We start from the raw sequence: 27,921 nt of genomic DNA, 5'->3' as shown, positions 1-27,921 counted from the left end.
GCAGAGGGACAATAGGGTTGAGGTCTGTTATTTCTCACCTCTATATATTATTTATTTATTTATTTATTACATTTTTTTGCTGTTAACAAGCATGTTATCTCTGGAGATACAAATTCAGAGTTTGAGAACTGCAAAACTAAGCATCTGTGATGGTATCTTCTAGACTGAGCACTAAGTCCCATTGAGTAGATAGAAAGATTAACCTAAATAATCTATAGAGAAGCCCCTGGACCTCCATAAGATTTGGTCCCTAATTCATGAACTATTGGAACTCATTTACAAAATTTTTCTTAAACATTACATTAATATGTTGTCTCATACTATGGAATTAAAATTTATAATCCCTATTCCATGGTGAGATATCTTTGAGCTGTAATGTATCTTAATTAAAACTATAGATAGGTTTTTTCCTCAAAAAGCATTTTATGAAAAAAATCCAATTTAAATAAAAAAAAAGTCTGATTGTTTTAATTTTTTTAAATAATTGATTTTTATCCAAAAAAATCAAATTTATTGTTTTTAACCTATTATCCATCCTTATTTCTTTAGACCAGGAATGTCAAACGTATAGCCCTTTGACCAGATACAGGTTGCTTGATGTACATATGTGATGGCTTCCAAATGTGACCTGAGTGTAACTGATGATGTGATATCTGTCTGAAACAGTGACTCGGGTTGTAAACACCTTGACTCCCATTATAATCTCACTGGAATGTCAGTTCTAAAGCTCAGTTATGGCACTTCAGTAACAGCAGTAATTATTTTGTTGCTGATTATTTTAACAGATGGAAAGGGAAAGGGGATAGGAGTGAAGCCCATTGGGGAGAGAACTGGGAGTTGCCGCAGGGAAGGCACTGAAGAGGGAAGAACATAAGAGACTCACAGTGACACAGCAGAGGGAGAGAAATAGAAAAAGGAAGATGGGGAAGGAAGTGAAACAAAAGGCAGGAATACTACTAGTCCGAAAGCTGAGTGTGTTTTCTTTCCAAGTGATACTGAATATGACTAATGAACAAATAAAAACTGACAAATTTAGTTACCACATAAAGGCCATACATAATCTTTGTGCAAACTTCTCATTGATATCAGTGGGAACTGTGTTGTAAATTGAAGAGGGGTGCATGGAGTCTTAACTGCTTATTCTGGCCCATGGACCATAATTCAAAATGGAATTAGGCCCTTTTTCCCAATGAGTGTAATACCCCTACTTTATATGAATACTTTTTTTTTTAGGTAACTGGCCCATCGGGTTGTGGCAAAACTCAGTTTTGTCTTATGATGAGTGTACTGGCTACTCTGCCTATCAGCATGGGAGGACTAGATGGGGCTGTCATATACATTGACACAGAGTCTGCATTTGGTGCTGAAAGGTAAGAAGTATATGTTCTAAAATAATGCTTTCAGTTTCTCTAGCACATTTCATCACACAGCCTTAAAATGTTTTCCTGGTGTTAATTAAGCATCACAACAGCTCTGTGAGGTAGGGAGCTATTTTGCAAATGGGGAAACTAAAGTGCATAGTCTGTGACATGCTGATCTATCCACTGGACATTGCCCCATAATATGTAATAAAGTTTGCAACTAAAAAATTACATGTCCATTTTTTTTCCTTTTGCATATTAGTTTCTGGAGTTAGCAGGGAAATTTTTGGGAGGCAAAGGTTCACTAAATGAATCTTTTGAATACAGGAGAGAAATAAAAATGACCTTCTTAGATCTTCTAGATAAGAGGTTTCAGGAACTTGGCCTGTTTGCTGGATGTGCCGCCGTTGATCTATTTCATGTGGCCTGACTCTTCAGCATCTGAAGTATGTGTATTTGTGACTCAGATCTCCAGCATCTCAAGCTTTTGTTTAAACTAGAAAAGGAAAAGGAAAAAGTGTGACCCAGGTACTTCTTGGTGCCACAGGGGTTTACAGGGATCTATGGGTCAGATATGTGCATAATTGTTCACCAAAGAGTGGCATGTGCAGTCTCCACTGAGAGCCCGTAGCCCACTGGTTGACATAATCATTGTGAAATGTATGTACAGATAATATTTAAAGAGTAAGTATCCATATTAAAATCTGTGTTCTTAAGATCTTGGCATTAAAGCAGGTCACGTACCTTAGAAATTTCCTTTCAGGCAGGAGGTAGCGGGGGGAGGGATCGCTCAGTGGTTTGAGCATTGGCCTGCTAAACCCAGGGTTGTGAGTTCAGTCCTTGAGGGGGCCATTTAGGGATCTGAGGCAAAAAAAACCAACCTGTCAGGGACAGTACTTGGTCCTGCTAGTGAAGGCAGGGGACTGGACTCAATGATCTTTCAAGGTCCCTTCCAGCTCTATGAGAGAGGTTAATTGATTAATATATAGGGATATACCTATCTCCTTGTCTGGTCATTTCTGTGTGTTGTATGCATCACAATATAGGCCTATTTGCATATTGGCAAGAGAGGAGGTTGTGAAATCTATAGGAGAGGAAATTGACAAAGGATTGTTAGGGTCCATATCTGGGTACAAGGAAACACACAGGACCCTTCATCCAGGAGGCAAGCTGACAGCATGTCTGTCTCACAAAAGGAGGGTCACAACTAATCTGGCTGTGAAATGTTGCAAAGATTTGGGGAGAGCAATATTCTGCAAGACAGGAGAGTATCTTGTTAATTAAGTCTAGGTCTAGAATGCATGCTATGATTTTGTTTTATATGTAACTGTTTCCAATGCTTCTACTTGCTATTTCTTGAATCTCTATGCTTTATTAAATAAACTTATACTTGATTTCACTAAAAAATAAGAATAATAAAAAAAATCTAAGTGCTGTGTGTTAAGCGGAGCAGTGATCTGAGGTGGAACTGGTAAGATGGGGTGTACTGTTTTTTTTTGGTTGGTTTGTTTGTTTGTTTTTTTGGAAGCAGCAAATCTGTGAACACTGCAAGTGTCCAGTAGACCAGGGACTGAACACTCCAGGGAGATGCTTGGAGGGCTTGAGGATAGGCACACTCTAATCACTAACCTGTAGAGAGAGAGTAAGGCCTGCAAGGCCTAGAAGGGAGTGCTCTTATTGCCAGTGGAGTAGGGAGCTGACCTGTGCCTCACAACTCTGGGTACTCCCAGGAAGTGTCACAGTAAGGTTTTAGCCCCTATGGTTGTCAGGTTAACCTTGCAGATATTTGAAATTAGTGCAAACTGATTCAGTGTTATCTTTCTGAATCTACAGATTGTCTGAAATAATTGCACTGAGAAGTATGAATTCCACTGCCTCTATTAATATTAATGTCTAACTTGAACGATGACCTGTTGCATATAAGCACTAATTTCCATTGCAGATCATCCTGTCAGGGGGTGGGGAATGGGGGGTGAGTGAAGCCCAGTGTGGGCTGCAGTTGCTGCAGTGACGCGAATGCAGAATGAAGAAAGGAAAAATGACACACACACACACACACACACACACACACCACACACACACACACACACACACACACACACACACACACACACACACACGGAAGTGGGAAAGAAAGAGAGAGGAGGATGGGGAAGGCAGAGAAACACTGCAGAAATAGCAGTGTTTCTAAAGGTGAGAATATTTTTCCACTGACCAATGCTAAATGTGATTTAACAGAGACTAATGGTATTTAAAAGATTTTTTTACTACAGACAGGCCATAATCTACATTTGATCTTTGATCAAACCTCACATTGATATGCATGGAAAATCCACAGAGAGCTGAAGATCGTATGTAGTACTGACTTTAAATATGTTCCATCATAAAAGTGGAATTCAGTCCTTTCCAGAATTCACTTTAACATACCTGTTTTAGAAATGACAGGTGAAAGAGGGCAAATATCAAGAATATTTAATAATAATTTTTAAAAAATAGATAAGCAGGGAAAACCTTACCTGTCATTATCTTTATCTAGACAAAAATTCACTATCAGAAAGTCAGGGATAATGTTCATAGTCCTGCTGTATTTTAGGAATAGGGGAAATGGAAGTATATACTGTATCTGCTGTGCCACAGGCTTTGGTCCATGCTTCATGAAAAAGACACTCTCAGGCAGTTAGCTAACTCCCCCGCCCGCTCCCTTTGAGACATTCTTTTTGTCTTTCTGGTTAGGAATTGATCAGATGGTGTGAAAGACTTAGGCCTGGTCTACACTGAGGGAGGGGAGGGGGCGATCTAAGGCAACTTCAGCTACGAGAATAGCGCAGCTGAAGTTGACGTATCTTAGATCGAATTAAAATTACTTACTTTGCGTCCTTGCGGCACGGGATAGACAGCCATGGCTCCCCTGTCAACTTTGCTGCCGCCTCTCGCACTGCTGGAGTTCAGCAGTTGATGGGAGAGCGATCGGGGATCGATTTATCGCGTCTACACTACATGCGATAAATTGATCTCTGATAGATTGATTGCTACCCGCCCATCTGGTGGGTAGTGTAGACGTACCCTTAGTTCAGGGAGTTTTTTTTCTCAAAAACTTTTATGGTCTATTCTTTCCCGGGTCTCTAGAATGACAGCTTAGTTCACTCTGTGGGCTTGTGCACACTGGGTGTGTTTATGCTGCAACCCCAACTCATCTCCCCAGCAGCGAGTCTTAGAGCCTGGGTGTACAGACTGGGGCTCATGCTATGGCACTAAAAATAATGGTGTAACTGTTCCTGCTCAGGTTCTGAAACCCCTGCTCTCCTCCCCGAGCTTCAGAGCCCAAGTTCCAGCCTGATTGGAAACATCTATGTGGCTATTTTTAGTGCTGTAACACGAGCCTGAGTCTGTAGACCTGGGCTCTGCTGCAGGATGTTTTTTGCTGCAGGATGTTTTTTTTTTTTTTCCCCAGTGTGGACATATCCACTGGGACTTAGGCCATGTCAACACTGCTACTTTACAGCGCTGAATTTTCTCACTCGGAGGTGTGAAAAAACACCCCCCTGAGTGCTGCAAGTTTCAGTGCTGTAAAGTGGCAGTGTAGACAGTGCACCAGCGCTGGGAGCCACTCCCCTCCTGGAGCTCTCTCCCACTGCTGTGAATACACAGCCACGGCAGCGCTTTAACGTTACTAGTGAAGACATATCCTTAGCGCATGGGAGGCTGGGGTGTAAATCTACAGTGCACTGGCTTGTTGCCCACAACTGACCATGATGTAGACGATGTTACTATGCATTAAAAGTTAGTGCACTTCAGGACCGCCCAGAGGGGGGGGGCAAGTGGGGCAATTTGCCCCGGGCGCCGCAGGGGCCCCCACGAGCATGGCTGAGGCTCCCTCCCTGGCCCAGTCTCCCGGAGCCTCAGCCCATCCAGCAGCGTCCCGGACAGCTGCAGCGTGGCTCCGGCGGGGCCCATGAGCCCCGCCCCGCTCCGAGCCGCATGGTAAGGGGGCGGGGCTGTGAGCTCCAGGCTGAGCGGAGGGAGCTGAGCTCAGCGTGGAGCTCCCAGCCCCGCCCCCTAACCACGTGGCTCTGAGCGGGGCAGAGCTCAGGCTCCGCTGGAGACACGCCGCATCTGTTGAGCGACGCTCTTAGATGTGCTGAGGCTCTGGGTGAGAGGGGAGCCAGGGGTAAGGGGCCAGGGTTGGGGGGGTTGGCTAAGGGGCAAGGAGTCCTGGGGACAGGGAGGGGGCAGAGGTTGGATCGTGGGCGTTCCAGGGGTCTGTCAAGACTCAGCGAGGGGGTGATAGGGGTTGGAGCAGTCAGGGGACAGGGAGCAGGGTCCTGGGGTGGTAGTGGAGGGACTCTGGGGGACGGTGTGGGGGCAAGGAGCAGGATGGGTCGGGGATTCTGAGGGGGGCGGGCAGTTGGGGGGCAGGAAGTCGGTGGGGGTCGGATAGAGGGCAAGGCTAGGCTGTTTGGGAGGCACAGCCTTCCCTACCCTAAAGCTCATTCAGCAGTTTGAGGCTTGCAGAAGAGCCAAGCTGTTAGCTTTTCCATTAGGGCTACCATCCCTTTCACTTCTCAAATGCCAAATTATAGGCTATATGTAATTTCAGTGCCATAGGGAGATTCATGTCAGGGGAGGGTAGCTTCATTTAAAATTAGTCACTGGGGGAAGGATCACATGAGAAGAGCAATATCCTATACCACCTACCTCCTTCCCAACCCTACCAAGGGAGACCCTCCCCCTTCCCTACAGTTCCTGAGGCTCCAGAGGGGTTAATTCAGTGGTTCTCAAACTTTTGTACTGGTGACCCCTTTCACATAGCAAACCTGTGATTGTGACCCCCCCCTTATAAATTAAAAACACTTTTTTATATATTTAACACTATTATAAATGCTGGTGGCAAAGCAGGGTTTGAGGTAGAGGCTGACAGCTCGCGGCCCCCAGTAATAACCTCGTGACCCCCTGAGGGGTCCCGACCCCCAGTTTGAGAACCCCTGGGGTAATTTAATTTTAACACCCCATGTGCTATTTTGAGCATTTCAGTTTTCACAACATAGGCTCATCCCAGATTTGGAACAAGCTCAAATGCTCAGTTTGTGGAGTATGTACATAAGCTATACTAAAGACAAACCCACAGTAACCGTCTCCAGTTTGTGAGGGACCCCATGGAGCCAGTCTCTAGGAAACAGATAAATGCATGGAGGTTAAGTCCATTAATGGTTATTAACCAGGATGGGTAAGGAATGGTGTCCCTAGCATCTGTCAGAGGGTGGAGATGGATGGCAGGAGAGAGATCACTTGATCATTACCTGTTAGGTTCACTCCCTCTGGGGCACTTGGCATTGGCCATTGTCGGTAGACAGGATACTGGGCTGGATGGACCTTTGGTTTGACCCAGTATGGCTGTTCTTATATTCTAACCTAAATGAACCCAAAGTTATGGAGACAGATATGAGTCAAGGAAGCCAGCAGAGTATCAGAAACCTGGAAAAATCTCTGACTGGATGGGCTCAGGCGTTTGGTCACAAGCTGAGGTGGTTCAAAAAGTTTTGGATTTTTTTTAAGCAGAATTTTTTTATTGTTTCTTTAAACAATCAAACACAGCAAGCAGCAGATATTTGGCCACACACTTCTGAAACCCCAAACCATATTCAGGTTATGGCAGACTAATTTCAGCTTCTCAATTAAAAAAACCACAACAAATTTTGAAGGAAAGCAGACGTTGTCCATGATTTTTTTCTGCTTTTTAAAAACCCCTAGTTTTCGATCCAGAAACAGTTTTGACGGCACATATTTGTCCAACCCTTTTAATGAGCTTTAGTGCCTTTTAACACTAGCTGATGCTGAGAACCAGTGATACCTTGTAAAGAAGTTTTCTCAAAACTGGATTTGTGCTGAGATGCAGAAGGTTTATTTTTCCCAGGGCCGCCCATGGGGGGAGAGCAAGTGGGGCAATTTGCGCCGGGCACCGCAGGGGCCCCCACGAGAATATAGTAGTGTAATTTTTTTTATGGAAGGGGCCCCCGAAATTGCTTTGCCCCAGGCCCCCTGAATCCTCTGGGCGGCCCTGGTGCACTTTGACCTACTGCTTTCCATAGTGCACTTTGACATACTACTGTTTAAACAAAGTGCACTAGGGAGCTTTTTGGTGCATGGTAGAAAGGTCCACTGGCAGGTTTGTGGGCTGTAGATTTACACCCCAGCTTGTGGAGTACTAACTCTCTCTGGGTGCCCAGCCCAACCCGTAACTTACTTCTGGGGGAATTCTGTGGGATTGTGTGCCTGCAGAAAATGCCCCTCCCCCCGCCCAATTCCTGTGCTTCCCTGCAGAAAATGGCAGGGAAGCAAAGGGAAGCTGCGCGGCAGGGAGGATGACCATGGGTGCAGTGTTTGTGGGGATTGCCTCTCCCAAACAGAGGTGAGGCATGGGGGCTTACACAGAGTTACGTGCCACTGTCCCTCCCTCATTTCTGCAAGTGCAGAGCTACCCAGCTGGCAGCTGAAGGAGGCTAAGTCTCAGCAATGCTGACTCTGGAGCTGAATGCTGCTTCCTGAGTCCTAGTGCCAGTCATGTTTCCCTTCTGTGTCCTGAGAGCCTTCCTGTTTTCTGTGCAATAGTGAGTGCCTGTAGTGGGGCTGGTAAGGGAGGGTGGGGGAAGTGGGAGGTTAGGGGCTGTGGTGAAGAGGCAGTGGGGAAGGAAGGGGTGTGTAGTATAGGGCGGGGAAGGAGAATGAGGGGAGGGGGATGGGACATGGGGCAGTGAGTGAGGGGGATGAGATGGGAAGAAATGGGGATAGGAGAATCGGGGTGGGGGGGAAGCGGGAGCCCAGCGTGCAGTATCCCCATGGCAGCAGTTGGGTCTCCCCCATTAAGCAGACCCATCGAACCTTCACCCTGACAAACTCCACCACGGGGTACCTAAGCAATGCACTGTTGCAAGCTTCTGCAGCAGTTTTCATCATTTTAAATAATTTAAATCATAATAAAATTGAATAATAAAATCATAAATAATAAATCATCATAAAAGCCATATCAATGCAATGGATATTCTGCATCTTCATCAACAAGCTGGCACTAGGCAGGTAGATGAAAACATCTCTGTTAATACAGTGAATTAAAGTTGTTTTCAGTTATGCTCTTATTTTTTCGTAGCAGTTCAGTACAAAAGTAACCAGCTAGTGACTGAGGAATCTGTACTATATTTGTCTAGTGAGTGTATGAAAAGCATTTTCTCTGTTTCTTCTTCGAGTGATTGCTCCTATGCATTCCAGTCAGGTGTGCGCGCCGCGTGTGCACGGCATCTCGGAACTTTTTTACCCTAGCAACTCCGGCGGGCCAGCTGGCGCCCCCTGGAGTGGCGCCGCTATGGCGCCCATTATATACCCCAGCCGGCCCGTCCGCTCCTCAGTTCCTTCTTACCGCCCGTGACGGCCAGTTGGAACTGTGGAGTGCTCTCTGCCCTAGCTCTCGCTACTGTTCTCTGTATATAGTTCGTTTAGTACTTAGTGTAGATAGTTTTTGATAGTTAGTTAGTTAGGTTTTAGGATAAGGTTAAGGGGGGTATCCCCTCCCTTTCCTCCCCCGGTGCGGGCTCATGCCCAAGGCACTGGGCTTTAAGCCCTGCGCATCGTGCCAGAGGCCTATGCCAATCGGGGACCCGCACGACGCCTGCCTCCGTTGCCTTGGCGAAGGTCACCGAACAGATAAGTGTTCTTTCTGTTCCGCCTTTAAGCCGCGAACTCGTAAGGACCGGGACATTCGATTAAAACAACTCCTAATGGAGGCGTCGCTCCAGCCCCCGGCACCGTCCGCGCTGGCACCGAGAATTTCATCGGTGCAGAGCGCACCGGCGGCCCCGAGCCGTTCCGACACCGTGGCTCCGCAGCCTCAGCCAGCGGCTCCGAAGACCCGGCACCGCTCGCTCTCGCCTTCTAAGAAGCGCAAGCTGGCGAAGGCGATTGCTAAGTCCCGCGCGGAGGACTCAGCAGCGATGATGATGGCGCTACCTGCGGCGCCCGCGGTAGCCGTGCACAAGACGTGCACCGGACCGTTGGCTCGCGTCGGTGTACCGGCCGCATCGAGACCACATCGACATGGTGGTCACGGTCACCAGGCCGACCCTCGAGTCCCTCAGCTGGTGGCTCGACCCGGAGGTCGTGTGTGCCGGAGTCCCGTTCCACCCTCCTCGCCCATCCGCCACTCTGACCATGGATGCCTCAGCGCTCGGTTGGGGAGCTCACCTCGGCGACCTTCACACCCAAGGCCTTTGGTCGCCCCAAGAGCTCGCTCTCCACATCAATGTCCGCGAGCTGCGAGCGATCCGTTTGGCGTGTCGCACCTTCCGCGCCCGCCTACAAGGCCGCTGTGTGACAGTGTTCACGGACAATACAACAGCAATGTTCTACGTGAACAAGCAGGGCGGAGCCCGCTCCTCCCTCCTCTGCAAGGAAGCGATGCTCCTGTGGGACTTCTGTGTCACCCACTCCATTCACCTGGAAGCGTCCTTCCGGGAGTGCAGAACACGCTGGCCGACCATCTCAGCAGGTCGTTCCTCTCCCACGAGTGGTCTCTCCGTCCCGATGTAGTACACACAATCTTCCAGAGGTGGGGGTTTCCCCAAGTAGACCTATTCGCGTCCAAGGAGAACAGGAAGTGCCACCTGTTTTGCTCGTTCCGGGGTCACTCGCCGGGCTCCCTGTCGGACGCCTTCCTGTATTCCTGGAAGGATCACCTCCTCTACGCCTTCCCTCCGTTCCCGCTCGTGCACCGAGTGCTACAGAAGCTTCGGAGGGACAGAGCCAGCGTCATACTCGTGGCTCCGGCCTGGCCGAGGCAGCACTGGTACACCCTGCTGCTCGAGCTCTCCGTTCGGGATCCCATCCCCCTTCCGTTGTGGCCGGACCTCATCACCCAGGACTTCGGCAGACTCCGCCACCCGAACCTGCAGTCCCTCCATCTTACAGCTTGGTACCTGAGTGGTTGACCCACGCAGAGAGGGACTGTTCGGCGGCAGTACAACAAGTCCTGCTAGAGAGCAGAAAGCCTTCCACTCGCTCCACCTATCTGGCGAAATGGAAGCGGTTCGCGCTCTGGTGTGACCAGCGAGGCCTCAATCCCTTCGTAGTCCCTGTCCCTACCATCCTGGACTACCTCTGGTACCTTAAGGAGCAAGGTCTTGCGGTCTCCTCCTTGAGAGTTCACCTGGCAGCAGTGTCCGCCTTTCGACCATCTGTGGAAGGTTGGTCCATCTTCTCCAACCCGATGGTTTCCCGCTTCCTTAAAGGCCTGGACCGCTTGTACCCGCCGGTGCGGCGTCCTGCCCCGACCTGGGATTTGAACCTTGTGCTGGCCAAGCTGATGGGTCCCCCCTTCGAGCCCTTGGCCACGTGCTCCCTGCTCTACCTCTCCTGGAAGACAGCCTTCCTTGTCGCCATTACATCAGCGAGACGAGTCTCTGAGCTCCGTGCTCTAACGGTTGGTCCACCATACACCGTCTTCCATCGAGACAAGGTGCAGCTTCGACCACATCCGGCCTTCCTCCCCAAAATGGTGTCGGCCTTCCACCTCAACCAGGAGATCTTCCTCCCGGTCTTCTTCCCGAAGCCGCATGCCTCGCCTAGGGAGCAACAGCTTCACACCCTCGACGTCCGCAGGGCCCTCGCTTTTTACATCGAGCGGACGAAGCCCTTCCGGCGTTCGCCCCAGCTGTTCATAGCGGTTGCTGACTGCATGAAAGGCGAGCCGATCTCCTCCCAACGCATTTCCTCCTGGGTCACAGCATGTATCCGGACCTGCTACGAGCTTGCTCGCGTGCCACCATGCCGCCTCACTGCTCACTCGACGAGAGCGCACGCCTCGTCCGCCGCCTTCCTGGCCCATGTTCCCATCCAGGACATCTGTCGAGCGGCCACCTGGTCTTCGGTCCACACCTTCGCCTCCCACTACGCGTTGGTGCAGCAGTCTCGAGACGACGCAGCCTTCGGCTCTGCGGTATTACACTCCGCCACGTCTCACTCCGACCCCACCGCCTAGGTAAGGCTTGGGAATCACCTGACTGGAATGCATAGGAGCAATCACTCGAAGAATAAGAGACGGTTACTCACCGTAGTAACTGTTGTTCTTCGAGATGTGTTGCTCCTATCCATTCCAGACCCGCCCTCCTTCCCCACTGTCGGAGTAGCCGGCAAGAAGGAACTGAGGAGCGGACGGGCCGGCTGGGGTATATAATGGGCGCCATAGCGGCACCACTCCAGGGGGCGCCAGCCGGCCCGCCGGAGTTGCTAGGGTAAAAAAGTTCCGAGATGCCGTGCACGCGTGGCGCGCACACCTGACTGGAATGGATAGGAGCAACACATCTCGAAGAACAACATTTACTACGGTGAGTAACCGTCTCTTATTCTTTCTTTAACTATGTTTATGGTTTGTGAAAAACCAAAGCCAAAGGCAGTGTGAGGTTTTCCACCCTGTCTGGGTAAAACACCTGAACCCTGATCTTCAGGGAATACAATTAAGCTCCTTTCAGTCCTTGGCCTTTCATAATGAATAATAATCCTTAGCTCTTACAGAACTTTGCACCTACACTGTGCTGTGCAAACATTAACTACATCTCCCTGAAATTGCCAGTAAGGATGTCATTTTAGATTAATTGTACTGGTGTTTTTTCTGATGTGGACACCTTTCCTTTAGGAGGTGGACTGAAGCCAGCAAATCTTTCATCCCGGCCACTCACTGAATGGCTGTCATATGATAATGGCACTCCTTATGAAGAGAGCCTTGTCCAGAGTAAGGGCTTGGCTACACTTGAGAGTTGCAGCGCTGGTGGAGGCTTTCCAGCGCTGCAACTTAGTAACTGTCCACACCTGCAAGGCACATCCAGCGCTGCAACTCCCTGGCTGCAGCGCTGGCTGTACACCTGGTCTGCTTGGGGTGTAACGAGTGCAGCGCTGGTGATGCAGCGCTGCTCGTCGGGTGTGGCCACACACCAGCGCTGTTATTGGCCTCCAGGGTATTAGGAGATATCCCAGAATGCTTTTAACTAATTACTCTCTTTGTTTTGTTATGCAGCCTCTCTTTGTTTTGTTGTGAACGCGGGGCTCCGGGGCTCCTGGAGCTGCTTATCTAAAAAACAAACACAGCTCCTCTTTGCTGTGATCAGTCTGTAACTCAGTGAACAATCAAATGAGATAAACCCTGTGAATGAGGCAGGCAGGGGGATGAGTGAATGTTTGCTTGACGAGAGAAACAGCGGGGGTGGGGCGGAGAAAGGGAGTCCGTTGGAGCAGCTGCTTATCTGGTCTGCAGGCTGTTTGCAGTTAAGCGTAAGGGGTCAGGAAAATTTTCTGATTTTGCAAGGCAGGGAGCTGATACACAGTGTCGGCTCCAAAAATCCACTCTCTCTCTCTTTCCCCCGCTCCCTGTCACACTACACCCCACCCCCCTCTTTTGAAAAGCATGTTGCTGCCACTTGAATGCTGGGATAGCTGCCCATAATGCATCACTCCCAACAGCGCTGCAAATGCTGCAAATGTGGCCACACTGCAGCGCTGGTAGCTGTGAGTGTGGCCACACACCAGCGCTTTCCCTACACAGCTGTATGACCAGCGCAGTAACTCCCAGCGCTGCAACTCTCAAGTGTAGCCAAGCCCTAAGAAAATAGTGGTGTTTTAGAACTAATATACATGTTAGCAAATATATTTTAATGTTTGTAGGCCTCACTTAACACCTTCTGTCGAAGAGTTGAACACTTTTAAAATGTATTAGGTAATCTGAAAAAAACAGTGCTTTTACCTTGCTCTAGACAGGGCCTTGAGTTAATAATGAGTTGAATAAGACCCCCGAAGCTCTGTTCCACTTTGACAAACAGAAGAGAGCGGGGAGGGATGCCCTCTCTTGAGGGGGAGGCCAGTGTCTCAGGTAGTTGAGTGAAATTTCCCCTTTTGACCAATATTCCTTTGGTCTTTCCTGGGTTGAATGAAAGCTGCTTCTCATCCAGGTGATCATCTACTGTTGGCCTTGTGATATCCTTGTTATGGCATGGTTGCATATGTGAAAAATGAGATATTCATCCAGGTGTCATTGACATGTTTTTTGCAATGAAGCCTGTGTCTTCTCATCAGCTTTCAAATGAGAGTAACTCGTGCTGAAGGCGGTGAGGCAGGATGGATAAAAATAAAAAGTATTTGATTTAAATTGGATATCTTTTATTTAAATTGAATTAGATACATTTTAAAAATAAATCTATTTAAAATTAAATTTGAAATTACGATAATATGTTAAGGTCTAAATTTACTATAGTCTATTAAAACCATATAATTGAAATAAAAAAAGAGAAGCAGTACATGTTTACTGTCCAAGTTGTAAAGAAAGTCAGACCCCTGACTAGTGAAAGTCACTGGCTAAAAACCTGGAACCAGAGTTTGTTGAATGCCAAACCAGCTTTTGACAGCGGTAGCTTTTTTTGTAGGTGCAAAGGGAATATTTTCTTTGTGCCAGTTTATTCAGCTAGATCAGTTGAATGACTAGTTCACTCAAAGTTCAGAAACCGATTGGGAGCTGAAAAAGCAGGAATACTTGTTTTCCTCGTCCAGTCTATGAATTAAAACGAGGTCTGAGAGAATGAGATTTACTGGTTCTAAAATCTTGAAGGACATAAGTGATTGGGCAACAAAATGGCAAATGAAATTTAATGTGGATAAATGTAAAGTAATGCACATTGGAAAAAATAACCCCAACTATACAAACAATATGATGGGGGCTAATTTTAGCTACAACAAGTCAGGAAAAAGATCTTGGAGTGATCGTGGATCGTTCTCTGAAGATGTCCACGCAGTGTGCAGAGGTGGTCAAAAAAGCAAACAGGATGTTAGGAATTATTAAAAAGGGGATAGAGAATAAGACTGAGAATATATTATTGCCCTTATATAAATCGATGGTACGCCCACATCTCGAATACTGCGTACAGATGTGGTCTCCTCATCTCAAAAAAGATATACTGGCACTAGAAAAGGTTCAGAAAAGGGCAACTAAAATGATTAGGGGTTTGGAACGGATCCCATTTGAGGAGAGATTAAAGAGGCTAGGACTTTTCAGCTTGGAAAAGAGGAGATTAAGGGGGTATATGATAGAGGTATATAAAATCATGAGTGATGTGGAGAAAGTGGATAAGGAAAAGTTATTTACTTATCTCACAATACAAGAACTAGGGGTCACCAAATGAAATTAATAGGCAGCAGGTTTAAAACAAATACAAGGAAGTTCTTCATGCAGCGCACAGTCAACTTGTGGAACTCCTTACCCGAGGAGGTTGTGAAGGCTAGGACTATAACAGTGTTTAAAAGAGAACTGGATAAATTCATGGTGGTTAAGTCCATTAATGGCAATTAGCCAGGATGGGTAAGGAATGGTGTCCCTAGCCTCTGTTTGTCAGAGGGTGGAGATGGATGGCAGGAGAGAGATCACTTGGATCATTGCCTGTTAGGTCCACTCCCTCTGGGGCACCTGGCATTGGCCACTGTCGGTAGACAGGATACTGGGCTAGCTGGACCTTTGGTCTGACCCGGTACGGCCGTTCTTATGTTCTTATTGTGACTACAATCAATTCAATTCACTAATTACAGATAACATTGTCTTTGTTTAATAAATTAGTTCATTTTAAAAGCAAAACATATTTTTATAAACTTACTTTTTTCTTTATGTATCCAGCACATTTAAGATAGTTTTAACTAATAAAAATAATTTTACAGTGCTGGTTTTGTGCATTTTTAAATAAATTCCAATTTTCAGCCAAATGCAGCTAATCACAAATCATGAGTTTAAAAAAAATCATTCTGTAAATAAGAAATGAATCAGTCATTGTTTTCTAATATAAAAATTAAGAATCTGAATACATGTATGTTAAGCTATAAAAAATGTAATTAAATGTGTATAGATATAGTGTATCCTCCTGGTAAGCAAAAAGAAGTACTAATTATACCAACCATTGAGAAGCAAACTTTCTTTAAGAACATAAAAAGTACAAATGCAAAATAAGTTAAAATTGGTTATTTAAACCAAGATATCCTGCTTGCTGATTTAAATCATGATCAAAATTGGTGATTTCATTCACTTTGATTTAACTCAATCCTACCTGAAATGAAGTAGGAAGAGCTAACAGAAGGACTTTCCTTACTTTATCTTACCAGTTCCTGTTGTTTTTTTCATGCTACTTCCCCCTTAGTACCCAACTTGCATAAATCTGGAGTTTCGTTGTTGTGCAGTGAGTAAGTTGTTATTGAATATTGTTGCTGTGCAATATACTGGGCTAATTGAAAGACAAGGTCTCTGCCCTGAAAAGTTGACTCTGAACTTCTAGATGCAGCAAGTAGTCTTAGTAGTAAATAGAGGAAGGAGATTAATGATTATCTTAGTAAGATTACACTGTTAGTCAAGATGTGAAAATGCCTAACCTAATGGTTCAATTAAGAGTTTATTTTTAAATAAAGTAAGCACAAATTATAATGAAAAGTAACATACATTTCCAAAATAGCTTCAGTTTTAATAATATTGTGATTTCTTGTAAAACAAAGGAAACCATTTTATAATATGATTTTTATCTCAACAGTGCAGTGGTTGAGAAAAAATATCATCCACCAGATGTCACTCTCTTCACACATACAGTGTGTGGAGTGTAAATACTATCTAGCAAAGTTAAACAGTTTCTCTTCCTTGTTCATTTTGAACATTGCAAAACAATTTACAATAGTCATCGGGATCAAAAATTTTAAACACCAGTGCCTAAAGTTAGGCTCCTAAATCCATATTTAGGTACCTAGATAAATGTGGCTTGATTTTCAAAGGTGTTTGTCCTTCCAACTTGCACTGACTTCAGTGCAATTTGTGGGAGCTCAGCATTTCTAAAAATCATGCCACTTCCACCTAAGTGCCTGAGTAACTTTAAGCACCTGAATTTGAAAATGTTGGCCGCTGATGACTAGGAATTATTTAGTTCAGAGTTATGATTTTGGGCTTTTTTTTTTTTTTTCAGAGCCTGGTTTTTGAATATAATAATGTTCAGGACCAGGTGAAAAATATTAATTGTGCTCTGGATTTTTTGGTTTGATCAATTAATGAGATGCACTTAGTAGCATGATAATAAGCAGCTGCACATCTTAACAATGACAACTAATGGACTGGATGGGTCAGGGACTTGCTAATGGGGTATAGAATATTTCATCTCTAGGCCACTCATTTATATCAGTCAATAGTGTCTGAAAGTTGCTGTCATTTGAAAACTGTTCAGTGACCTATATCAGTGTTTCTTAACGACTAGTCCATGAGATCTCCCTGACTCAGGTTAGGATGGCAGCAAGCCGGTCTTGGTATCAGAAAGCCTGAGAAAGACTGACTTATGTGAAGCGAGATGATGGCGTAGGACCTGTCTTAATGCCCCATCATAACCTCCTGCCAGCCATCTCGGGTAACCTCTTGGTTGGTTGACTATATTGTGTCTGTTTTGTGGATAAACTCAGGATTTTATTTGCCGGAGCTGTCCATCTAATGATCTTTCACTGTGGCCTGAAAAATAAATTCCCCTTTTCTGCTTTAGGCTTTCACATGTCCTTTTAAAAATTGGGTAAGTGGCAAAATCAGAGAATTGTCATTTGAGAGATTTTCATGCTGAAGCAAACTTTTAAAACTGCCCATACATGAAAAAGCATTTGACTTGGTCAAGAACTCTCTCCATATCTGTGCTGCTGTTACCAGTTTGCATTTGAATCATGATCTCTTCCTCCCAGTTCCACCTTTTTGTCTACTGGATGTTGCAGTGGTGTCATAATCCTGTGTTTATGACATCAGTTTGTTGCTAAAGAAATTTCTATGATGACACAAACTCAGCTTTATGAACTCACTACAAGGTTGAGGCAGAAGAGATGATGATCTGGGATCATCAATACCCTTATTTAAATGCAAATATAATTGATAAGCAGAACTATAGCAATAATACTTTTCACTTTAGTAGTGACTTTTGTACAAGAATCTTAAAGTGCATTTCATTCAGGCCTGGTTTGCACTACAGAGTTAGGTCAATGCAAGGCAATTAGCGTTGACCTAACTATGTAAGTGTCTACACTAAAATTTTGCTCCTGCTGACATAATTGCCCTGCTACACCGACTTAATAACTCCACCTCCATGAGAGGTGTAGAGTCAAAGTCGATGTAGTTAGGTCACTGCAGTGTCAATGTAGACACTAAGTTGCTTACATTGACTGTTACTGACTTTTAGAAGCCATCCCACAATGCCCCTCACTGACAGTACAATCGATTCAAGCGTTCCTGATAAAGACACATACCGCTTGCACAAGGAGCAAAATACAGACATGCGCCAGTAATGTAATTACTGTATCGGCTGTATGCTGACCTAAGTTAGGATGACTTATTTTTGTAGACATGCTGTTAGTAACTAAACCTCACAATTCCCCTTTGGGAAATGATATTACTTTTATTTTATTCATAGATGAGCTAACACAGAGAAGTGGTGTCTTGCCTAACTTCACTAGTGATTCAGTGGCATAGCTGGGAATAGACCGGTATTATTAGCTTTAAATCTACATCTGCTCACCCTTCATCTATGTAGTTCATTAAATATCTCTTCCTTTGTGTACTTTGAATTTATGGGGGTGGTGGAAATGGTACAGGAAGGTTGCTATCTTTTTAGCCCAGAATTTGCAGTGATGTGCCTTTTGAATTTTGACAGGTTGGTTGAGATAGCAGAACACCGTTTCCCTAATTATTTTGGCACAGAAGAAAAGTTGTTTTCAATGACCCGTAGCATTCATCTCTATCGGGAGCTCACCTGTGACAGTGTGCTGAAAAGGTATTGTTTGCTTTGGAGTGCAGTGAGAAGCCCATCATTGCTGAACGGTCTGTAATGAATATGTTCTACATTTCAAGCTTTATGTACAGTAGTTATTCGGGCCTTTACTTTTCAATAGCTAAGCAAGTCTGACTAGATAAAATTAGTGCAAAACGATCAATAACCCTGTATCTTGATGCATGTATTTGATCCCACCTTGTCTTTGTTCTGAAGATTTTGAAAAAGCTTTGAGATGTCTCGTTTAGTGTATGACCAATGGATATGAATGTTGCTATTTTTATAATGCAGTAAACTCTAATACACAGCCAACAAAATGTGGTTTGCAGGAATCCCTTCATAATCTTAGATGTAGCTCTTATGGAGTTTGTGCATCTGATGGCACCCAGCTTGCTCTAGCTCAGTTTAGGGTAGAGTGAGCAAAATCATGGAAGTGCCTCCCATCTTTTCCTCCTGAGTATCTTCCTCCCACATTATGAGGGAGGAAGAAAAGGAGATGCTGGGATCCTCCTGCAAGTAGAGAAAGGAGCCCCACTCAGGACTGTCAGCCAGGAAGGCTTTTACATGATGATCCTGTGTTGCCATTTTACTTTGTCAACTTGTGATGACACGTTATCATGAAGACAGGTTATGATGTGGCAAGGACATCTTGCCATTCTTCTTGTGTGTATCTGCAAACGTGTTAGTGGCAGAGTACTTGTGCTGTGTATACTACCTACAGCCCCATCAGAGAGGATGAACTATTAGCATATTATTAACCAAATATATTTTGACATGTATGTTACATTACAAGTATGTAGAAAGGGACCTGGCCCTGTGGCTGTAGAGGGGACCCACGGTGGTAGACGTGGTATGTTTCTACTATGTGAGAGAGGAGGCAGGGCACAGCCTTTGTGCGTGCATATCTCCCTGATTACCGCCATGACTGCATGGGACAGAGCAGATCCATATTATATGGGTCCTCCAACCCTTCACTCTGAAGGGGGCACTTTGGGGTACAGGAGCTATGGCAGCCTGAGAACTGTGGTAGTGGTTATGGAGCAGGATTCCTTCCCCCTTCCACATCTCCATAACCCAGCAAGGGTGACTGTTGACAGAGGTGGTTGGCTGTATATAAAGGTTTTAGTATAATTTGGTGTAACAGGTTTATGCTTATAAAATATTTTTTTGTGTGTTAACTATATACAACTAACATCCTGCTGTCTGATGTTACTGCTTCACCTAAGTCAACACTTTTTTTTCTTTTTTTTTTTTTTAAAGGATTGAGACTTTGGAGGAAGAAATCATTGCTAAGAAGGTTAAGCTTGTAATAATTGACTCTGTTGCTTCGGTGGTCAGAAAGGAGTTTGATATGAAACTTCAAGGAAACCTGATGGAGAGAAGTAACTTTCTGGCTAGAGAAGCATCGTTATTGAAGTATTTGGCTGAGGAATTTTCAATACCAGTAAGTTTTTCCTTTTTTTTTTTTTTTTTTTTTTAAGTCTCTGGCCCACAGTATCAAGTCATAAAATCAGAGAAGCATGAAAATGACAGGAAGATGAAAAACAGATGACGTTTTAACAAGGATGGACAGGCCAGTTACCGTAAGCACATCTGTGAAAAAAACCATCATTCTATTTGGACAGTTCAGTTGGTGACTTTATTGTGTTTTCCTTAATATTTATTTCAGACTTTAGAGATGGCTTTAAAAGATTCTCTCTACCATTTCTTTTCAGTGTTTCATTTTCTTTAGCTTTTTTGTAAGGCTGTTATCTGTGTTGCTTCAATTAGACATGGCTCAGTTAGTTCCATAACTTTCTTTTGATGCTGTCGTCTAAAGCAGTACTTCCAGTGCTTCTTGGTGAGTTTTACCCACTGATGGTCAATTTCCTGCCCCTCCTGTTAAATTTTGTGGCGTCTCAAATGGAGGTTGGCTCTTCCAGGCCCAAGTGCTATGATTGTGAGTTTGGGATCTGGAGCAGTGCCCTTCCTTTATGAGTTAAAGTACCCACAGATTTGTGGTAGGAAGGTAGTTACAGTGCACCGGGCCCCAGGACACAGGCTTATCAGTAAGCCTACAGTACCACTCACAAGAGCTTCAGTACCATACCAGGACTGGGTGAGGTTGATCAAAGTGGTATTACAAGATGTAATGGCTTTGAATGAAAGAAGGGAAAGTTCAGACATAAAGAAAAGCTTCTAATAGTAAGATCAATTTGAGAACGGAAAAAGTTGCCAAGTGATGTCAGAGAGGCTCCACCGACAGAAATAGTTTAAGTATAGGAGAGTAAGCTGCTGTAGGGACTTTAGAAATGTGAGGTCTTGTCCATCTGTAACTTCTATGGTTTGTATAGCTGCCTTCTCAGTCAGAGTTATGCATATGTCAGGGGGAGAATCTATCCCTAGCTTAAGAGGAATTGGATTCTGTTTACTCTGTAAAATATCAAGACATTTGGATATCTTGAGAAAATTAAAAAACCCTGCATCTGTGCCTTTAAAAATTGTGTGCAAATGTAGTGTCCCAAATTACCGCACCCAGTGATATTTATAGAGCTAAAAAGAAGCCAGGAAAAATATGAAGTTTGCAAGAAAGTGTGTGTTTAATGACACTTTTATTCATATTTAGGGAAAATGTGATGCAGTTCCCTGGCAAAGAAGAAGGTTATAAAGTTTATACTGGAAGATGTTCATTTCTGTCTTTTTTATTTTTTTTAAATTTGATTTTAGTTGTTAAAATGGTAAATTTGAGCTGGCTGTGAGCCATCCAGAGACCATGCTTATGGCCATGCTTAGAAACAGGGAAACAGAATATTAATATTCATGGAGCTTCTAATGATTTAGAGACACTGGATGAATTGAAAAGTTAAGGGTTGTGTGCTTGTGTTGTTTATTTTGTCCTTTTGATTTGTTTAACTCCATATAAACCATTTACAGTTGGTTAAAAGAAAACAAAACTTCACCATTTAAAGTTCTTCAGTGTATGAGAACTAGTGTAGTGTTTTGAGGTATGTATTATACCTGCTGTCTGTTGGTCCTTTCTTGATTTCAGGGTTCTGTCCATGTTTCCATTAGAAACCTTCATACAGAGGTTTAGAATTCTGGCCATAAATTTCTGCCTCTGACTGAAACTTGGTATTTGCAGCTTTGGACCAGGAGAGAATTTAATTTCACAATTTTAAACAAAAATGTAAATAGACGGTGTCAGAAGTCTTAGAACTATTAATAAAAAATTATTGAAAGTTGGCCAGAATGTCATTTGTGCACCAGTAGTCCTCAATACCAGTATTGACTGATCAGTGGCTAATTTACTATTCTAATTGCTTTTGGTATCTTGTAAAGAGAGTTGATTTACGATTGTTGAAATATTTGTCCTTAGAAATGGACTAAGTCAGAAAATACTCTTCTTCATTGTTTTTACTCCTTATCATGTCAATCTACCATATTATTGGCTAGTTTTTATATCAATTCACATGGTAAACGCAGCTGTCCTTTTATTGTCTGAATATGTATAGCACGTGCATGGAGTTGCTGGGTTACATTAAAATGTTTAAATTTATATTGCACAACAGACAGGAGGGTCTCCTGTAAATTAGCATATTAAGAAGATCTGGTTTTGGATGAGAAGATGTAGGAGGGGTCAGTAGCACTGTCTATTAAGGTTGTCTGACACTTAGCATTACAAGACCCTTTTTTCAGTTGCTTTTAACTTTGCCAAACTTCAACTGTTTGGACTGAAATTTTCTATTTTGAATGGTTGCCTTGAGCAGAATTATGTTTTTTAGGAAATTTTAGCTAAAAAGGGAAAATAAGCTTTTTGTCCATGTTTAAAAAAATCTGTTGACTTTTTTTTTTTTTTAAACAGCTCCAGGTCCCCTATGCTTTGGAGTAGGGTTATGGAATGGTTCAGAACTGTGAATGCCAGTCTCAGGTCAGACTGTCAGAAAACAGGGCGGATCCCCCCAAACTGGTGGTATATTCTATAGTTAGATTTCACCAAGCCAGTAATAAATGTAATCTCCTGGAACACTATATTAGCCTTACCATGGAGACACGGACAACTGCCTTAGACTCTCCAGCCTATCTTACCAGCCAGAAAACTGGACTTTGTGATACTAGGTTACTCCAAACTCCAAAGGATCAGTCACTTACCCTAGGTCAATGAATACTTTCGATCTTACACCAAGACAACGCTGGCAACCAATTTCTCTAGTAAACTAACTAAAGGTTTATTAGCTAAGAAAAAGAAATGAGAGTTATCGAGGGATTAAAGCAGATAAAATACATTAACAGATAAGTCTAAGTTTATAAGTCCACAATGATAGTAGAGATGTAGTAATTTGCTAGTTTTCCATAAGTCTCTGAGTTACCCAAAATAACTTTGAGGATCTCTGTCTTGAATCTGGAACACTTTCCTTTGAGTGTCCGAATAGTTCAGCGGTACTAGATCCTTTTTTGAATTCATATTTATAGCTTTCCCACACAGAAAGCAATCTGATGTGTCTTTACTCCTCCATGTCCCCTTGCTTTGAAATGATCATTTCCTGTTACAGCCATTAAGTCCTTCATTAGCATTTCCAAGGTTCCATTCCCATTTGATGAATTAGTCACAGGGATATACACAATATAAAAGGTAATGTAATAGGAAACAAACAATCCTTCATTAGTTTTCATGAAGTTTACACATCAGGTACATTCTTATCTTAACACACATTTGATCTAGAAGAAACAACGAGGAGTTCTTGTGGCACCTTAGAGACTAACAAATTTATTTGGGCATAAGCTTTTGTGGCTAGAACCCACTTCATCAGATGCATGGAGTGGAAAAAACAGGAGCAGGTATAAATATATGAAAGGATGGGGGTTGCTTTACCAAGTGTGAGGTCAGTCTAACGAGATAAATCAATTAACAGCAGGATACCAAGGGAGGAAAAATAACTTTTGAAGTGGTAAGAGAGTGGCCCATTACATACAGTTGACAAGGTGTGAGTAACAGTAGGGAGAAATTAGTATTGGGGAAATTAGGTTTAGGTTTTGTAATGACCCAACCATTCCCAGTCTTTATTCAGGCCTAATCTGATGGTATCCAGTTTGCAAATTAATTCCAGTTCTGCAACTTCACGTTGGAGTCTGTTTTTGAAGTTTTTTTGTTGAAGAATTGCTACTTTTAGGTCTGTTATTGAGTGACCAGAGAGAGTGAAGTGTTCTCCTGCTGGTTTTTGAATGTTATGATTCCTGATGTCAGATTTGTGACCATTTATTCTTTTGTGTAGAGACTGTCCGGTTTGGCCAATGTACATGGCAGAGGGGCATTGCTGGCACATGATGGCATATATCACATTGGTAGTTGTGCAGGTGAATGAGCCCCTTATGGTGTGGCTGATGTGGTTAGGTCTTATGATGGTGTCCCTTGAATAGAGATGTGGACAGAGTTGGCACTGGGCATTGTTTGGTTTGGTTCCTGGGTTGGTGTTTTTATTGTGTGGTGTGTAGTTGCTGGTGAGTATTTGAAGCAATTGAAGTAATTGAAGATTGAAGCAAATACTCACCAGCAATTGGGTGGGTGTGGGAAGGGAATGAAGCAGGAACTGGTTGGGCAAGAAAACTGGGAGCCATGGGGAGGAGAAGGGAAGAGACTGGGCCCAGCTGGATAAGGAGATCGGGAGAAGGAACCAGTGTGTGCGGGGAGAGGAGAAACCAATCTGGTAAGGAGTTATGTGCAGGGGGAGAGCTGGGAATGACTGGGCAAAGAGACTGGGGCAAAGAGTCAGGGAGAAGAGACAAAGATTATATGAAGAGCCCAATGAGGGAGACTGGGACTGTGAATCAGTGGTGGGGAAGGAAGGGGAGAGACAGATTGGATGAGGAGCAGGGAGGGGAGAATGGAGACTGGCTGGTCAAGGAGACTTGGAGTGGAATGAGAAGCCTGAGAAGTGGAGACTGGGACTGGGTAGGGAAGGAGAACGGGAGAAGGACAAGAAGCCAGGGGTGGGGAATAGACAGGACTGGGACAGGCTGGAGGGACGGGGTGGTCAAGCTTGGAGGAAAATAAGGATAATAGTCTGTGTGCTCACTAGAGCATGCTCCTTTCCAGAGCCGGGAGTGGAACCCACGATTCCTGAGTCTCACTATTCCTTTGCTGTCAGCAAATATCTGTGAAACCCACGGGCAAAATGTGTCTCTCATTCCCCTCCAGTGTCATTATCAGTTATGCTTTTAGCTCAAGTGGCAGAGGTCTGTGCAGTGGATCTAAAGATTGAAACCTTGCTGATGAGCCATGTGGATGTCAATATGATAGTCTGTAATTACATGACCACATATGATTTTTTTTCCACAGGATCCTACCTCATTTAGTGCACTGGATGTATCTGCTCTGGGAATGAATTGTGGTTGTGTAGTGAAGGAATCTCTTATCTGTAGGACCCTTGCCTCATTTGTTGCAGAAGTTGGAAGGGGTGTAGTGAATGAGGCAGAGGATTGCAGGAAGAGGAAAGATGGACTCATAATTAAGGCAGTTGAATGCTATCCTGGAGATCTGGATTCTATCCCTACCTTTGTCAGAGTGCTTATGTGATGCTAGGCAAGACAATTAAACTAAATTTTTCACAGTTGGTCATTGAAAGGAATCCTAAAATGGTTATCGATCCATTATTAAATGGAAATTATAGAATTGTCAATAATAATGGAGAAAAGACAGAAGTGTTCAATAAATATTTCTGTTCTGTATTTGGTAAAATTCAGCATGATCTATTCATATATGATGATAGTGAAACACTTTTCATTCCAACAGTAACTCAGGAGGTTGTTAAGCAGCAGCTACTAAAGTTAGACATTTTAAAATCAACAGGTCCAGATAATTTGCAACCTAGAATTTTAAGAGCTGGCTGAGGAGCTTGCTGGACCATTAATGATACCATTCAATAAGTCTTGGAACACTGAGGAAGTTTCAGAAGACTGAAAGAAAGATGATGTGCCAACTTTCAAAAAGGGCTAACGGGATGATCTGGGTAATTAGGCCTGTCATCCTGACATGGATCTTGGGTAAAACAGTGGAAAGGCTGATATGGGACTTCACTGATAAATAATTAATGTCAATCAACCGGGGTATAGAGAAAATAGAGTTTGTCAAACTAACTAGATTTTTTTTGGATCAAGATTAGGAGTTTGGTTGATAAAGATAATAGTGTTGATGCAATAGACTTTTGTAAGATGATTGACTCGGTACTGCATGATGCTTAGATTAAGAAACTAGAACAAGGTAAAATCAACATGGCACACATTAAACAGATTAAATGGTAGACTGATAGATTTCAAAATGTAATTGTAAATAGGGAAGCATAATGGCATGGCTGTGTTTCTAGAGGGGCCCTGCATAGTGTTGTTATTGGCCCGATGCCATTTAACATTTGTATCAATGACCTGGAAGAAAACACAAAATCATTACTGATAAAGCTTGCATATGACACAAAGATTGGTGGAGTGGTAAATAATGAAGAGGACAGGTCACTGATACAGAGTAATCAGCTGGACACACGCAAGCAAAGGATGTGTTTCAGGATGGCCTAATGTAAAGTCATACATCTAAGAAAAGAGAATGCATATCATACTTACAGGATGGGGGACTGTATCCTGGGAAGTAGTGACTTTAAAAGTGTTGGTGCCCACAATAAAAAAAAAATGTTGAAAAATGGGAGAGGGTTCAGAGAAGAGCCACAAGAATAACTAACAGATTGGAAGACATACTTTATAATAAAAGACTCAAGAAGCTCAATCTATTAAGCCTATCAAGAGAAGATTAAGGGGTGATTTGATCAGTCTATAAATACCTGTATGGGGACCTGAAAATTGATTAAAAAAGGGCTCCTCAATCTAACAGACAAAGGTATAATGAGATCCAATGGCTGGAAGCTGAAGCTAGACAAATTCAGTCTAGAAATAAGACTGAATTTCCTTAAGTGAGGGTAACTAACCTTAGGAATAGTTTACAAAAGTTTGTGGATGATTTTCCGTGACAAAATTTTAAAATCAAGAATTGAATGTTTTTTTTTTTTTAAACATGCTCTAGTTTAAACAAGAATGAATTCAAGGAAGTCCTATGGCCTGTATTATGTGGGAAGTCAAATTAAATTATGCCACTCTAATCTGGCCTTATAATTTATAAATCTATGAATTATTGTGTTCATTTTCTGGGTGCCCAAATTGAGTCTCTGGGATCTGATTTGCAGAAGCACTGAGCACTCACATGGCAGAGGGGCAACTGAACTAAATGAGAACTGTGCTTTGAATATATAAAGTGCTATATAATTCTTCGAAAAATCAGTTCCTAGGTGTCCCTAATTGGGCACCTAATTTTGACTTTAATCTCTCTGTATCTAAGTTCTCCTTTTGTCCTCAAGGGTAGGTATGAATTGTGTGCAGTAATGAATGGGAGCCATATATTAAACAATGAAGTAAAAGTAAAATATTGCATAGCTCAGGGGGTTTCAGTCTGTGGTCTGCGGAGCCCTGGGGATCCTCAGACTACGGTGTCCGCAAAAGGTTGTTGTTACCATAGAACAGTGGTTTTCAACCTGTGGTCCACAGACCGATGGGGGTCTGCAGACTGCATCTAATATTTCCAAAAGGACCTATGCCTCTAAATTTTTTAGGGGTATACAAATGAAAAGAGGTTGAAAATCACTGGAATAGCTTCTGTATAGTCTGTGCACTGAATGAGACAGGGGTCCTGTAGAAAAAATAGTATATAATCATGTAATTTAAAAACTGTATCAAAATGTATGTGCACAAGAGGGCTGAATTAATTCTTAACTTTTGAGTGCTTGATTTTATAAACTTTGTTCTTTCAATGGCATTTTTTGTTTTTGATATTAATATATATGCACACAAAATTGGTAAAAAATCTCTTGTTTGTAGAATACATTGAAGATATAAAACAGTATAGAAAGCTTTTATTGTGTTTATAAAAGCTATTAAAAAAGGGAAATTAATAGCATGGTGCATTAAAGGGCATTTGGATCCAAACGAATGTACCCAATATTGACTCTTTAATATTATACAACAATGATTTAGACTAATGTAGGCTAAAATATTTAAACAGTCACCACAGTCTCTCAGATACAAAAATAATTTTTCCCTCATAAAAAAATGGAAGGACCTAAACAACTTGAGAGAATCTCTGGATGTATTATTTTGAACTTTATATGGTGTGAGTCCTTCTGAGTATAATATGCCACAGCAAAATGTGGTGGTGTATGTATTCTTTGGTTTTTCCATGTTGTGTACACTGCTTCAATGTGATTTTGTGTTTTGAAACCATTTTATTCGTAAGGCATATCTTATTTTTTAGCCACTCGATGAAGGTGGAAGCCAAAACACACTCTGGATTTACAGTTGGATGAATTTTGTTTGTTTTTGTTGTGTGTGCATCCCATACTTCATACGAGTATATTGTGCCAAGGTTTGGAGACATTACTAAATCACATCAGAGGAAATGTTCATTCTTGCATTACGTGTTTTCTGAGTAATTTTCCCAGGCAGAGTATGTGGCTGATGAGGTTTACAGCTTAGGTTAATTTTTTTATATGAAATGCATGTGGTGCTCGTACCAATCTAGAAACAAGAAATATCACTATTCTAATGAGAGAGAGAGAGAACTAGACTTGAATATATAGTAAGAATAGTACTGATCATACTGCTTTTCTTGTGACAGGCTTTTAAGTAGTTTTCTGATTACTTGCTCAACTTCT

At 43.2% G+C, this 27,921-nt stretch overlaps 1 protein-coding gene across 17 annotated transcripts in view; it reads left to right on the top strand.

Annotated features, from left to right (window-relative positions):
- Positions 1-27,921, top strand: part of RAD51B (RAD51 paralog B) — a 610,326-nt gene that overhangs the window by 15,592 nt on the left and 566,813 nt on the right. For all 17 annotated transcript variants that reach the window (XM_045014334.1, XM_045014333.1, XM_045014330.1 and 14 more), the window contains 3 exons: positions 1,234-1,370; positions 18,083-18,202; positions 19,460-19,643. In XM_045014334.1, coding sequence (XP_044870269.1) covers positions 1,234-1,370; positions 18,083-18,202; positions 19,460-19,643 — 441 coding nt within the window. The remainder of the gene's footprint in view (positions 1-1,233; positions 1,371-18,082; positions 18,203-19,459; positions 19,644-27,921) is intronic.

Source organism: Mauremys mutica, chromosome 4 (genome assembly GCF_020497125.1).
Source record: "Mauremys mutica isolate MM-2020 ecotype Southern chromosome 4, ASM2049712v1, whole genome shotgun sequence".
Classification (NCBI taxonomy): Eukaryota; Metazoa; Chordata; order Testudines; family Geoemydidae; genus Mauremys; species Mauremys mutica.
Note: the sequence above shows the minus strand (reverse complement) of the source record. Positions and strands in the feature narration are given on the sequence as shown.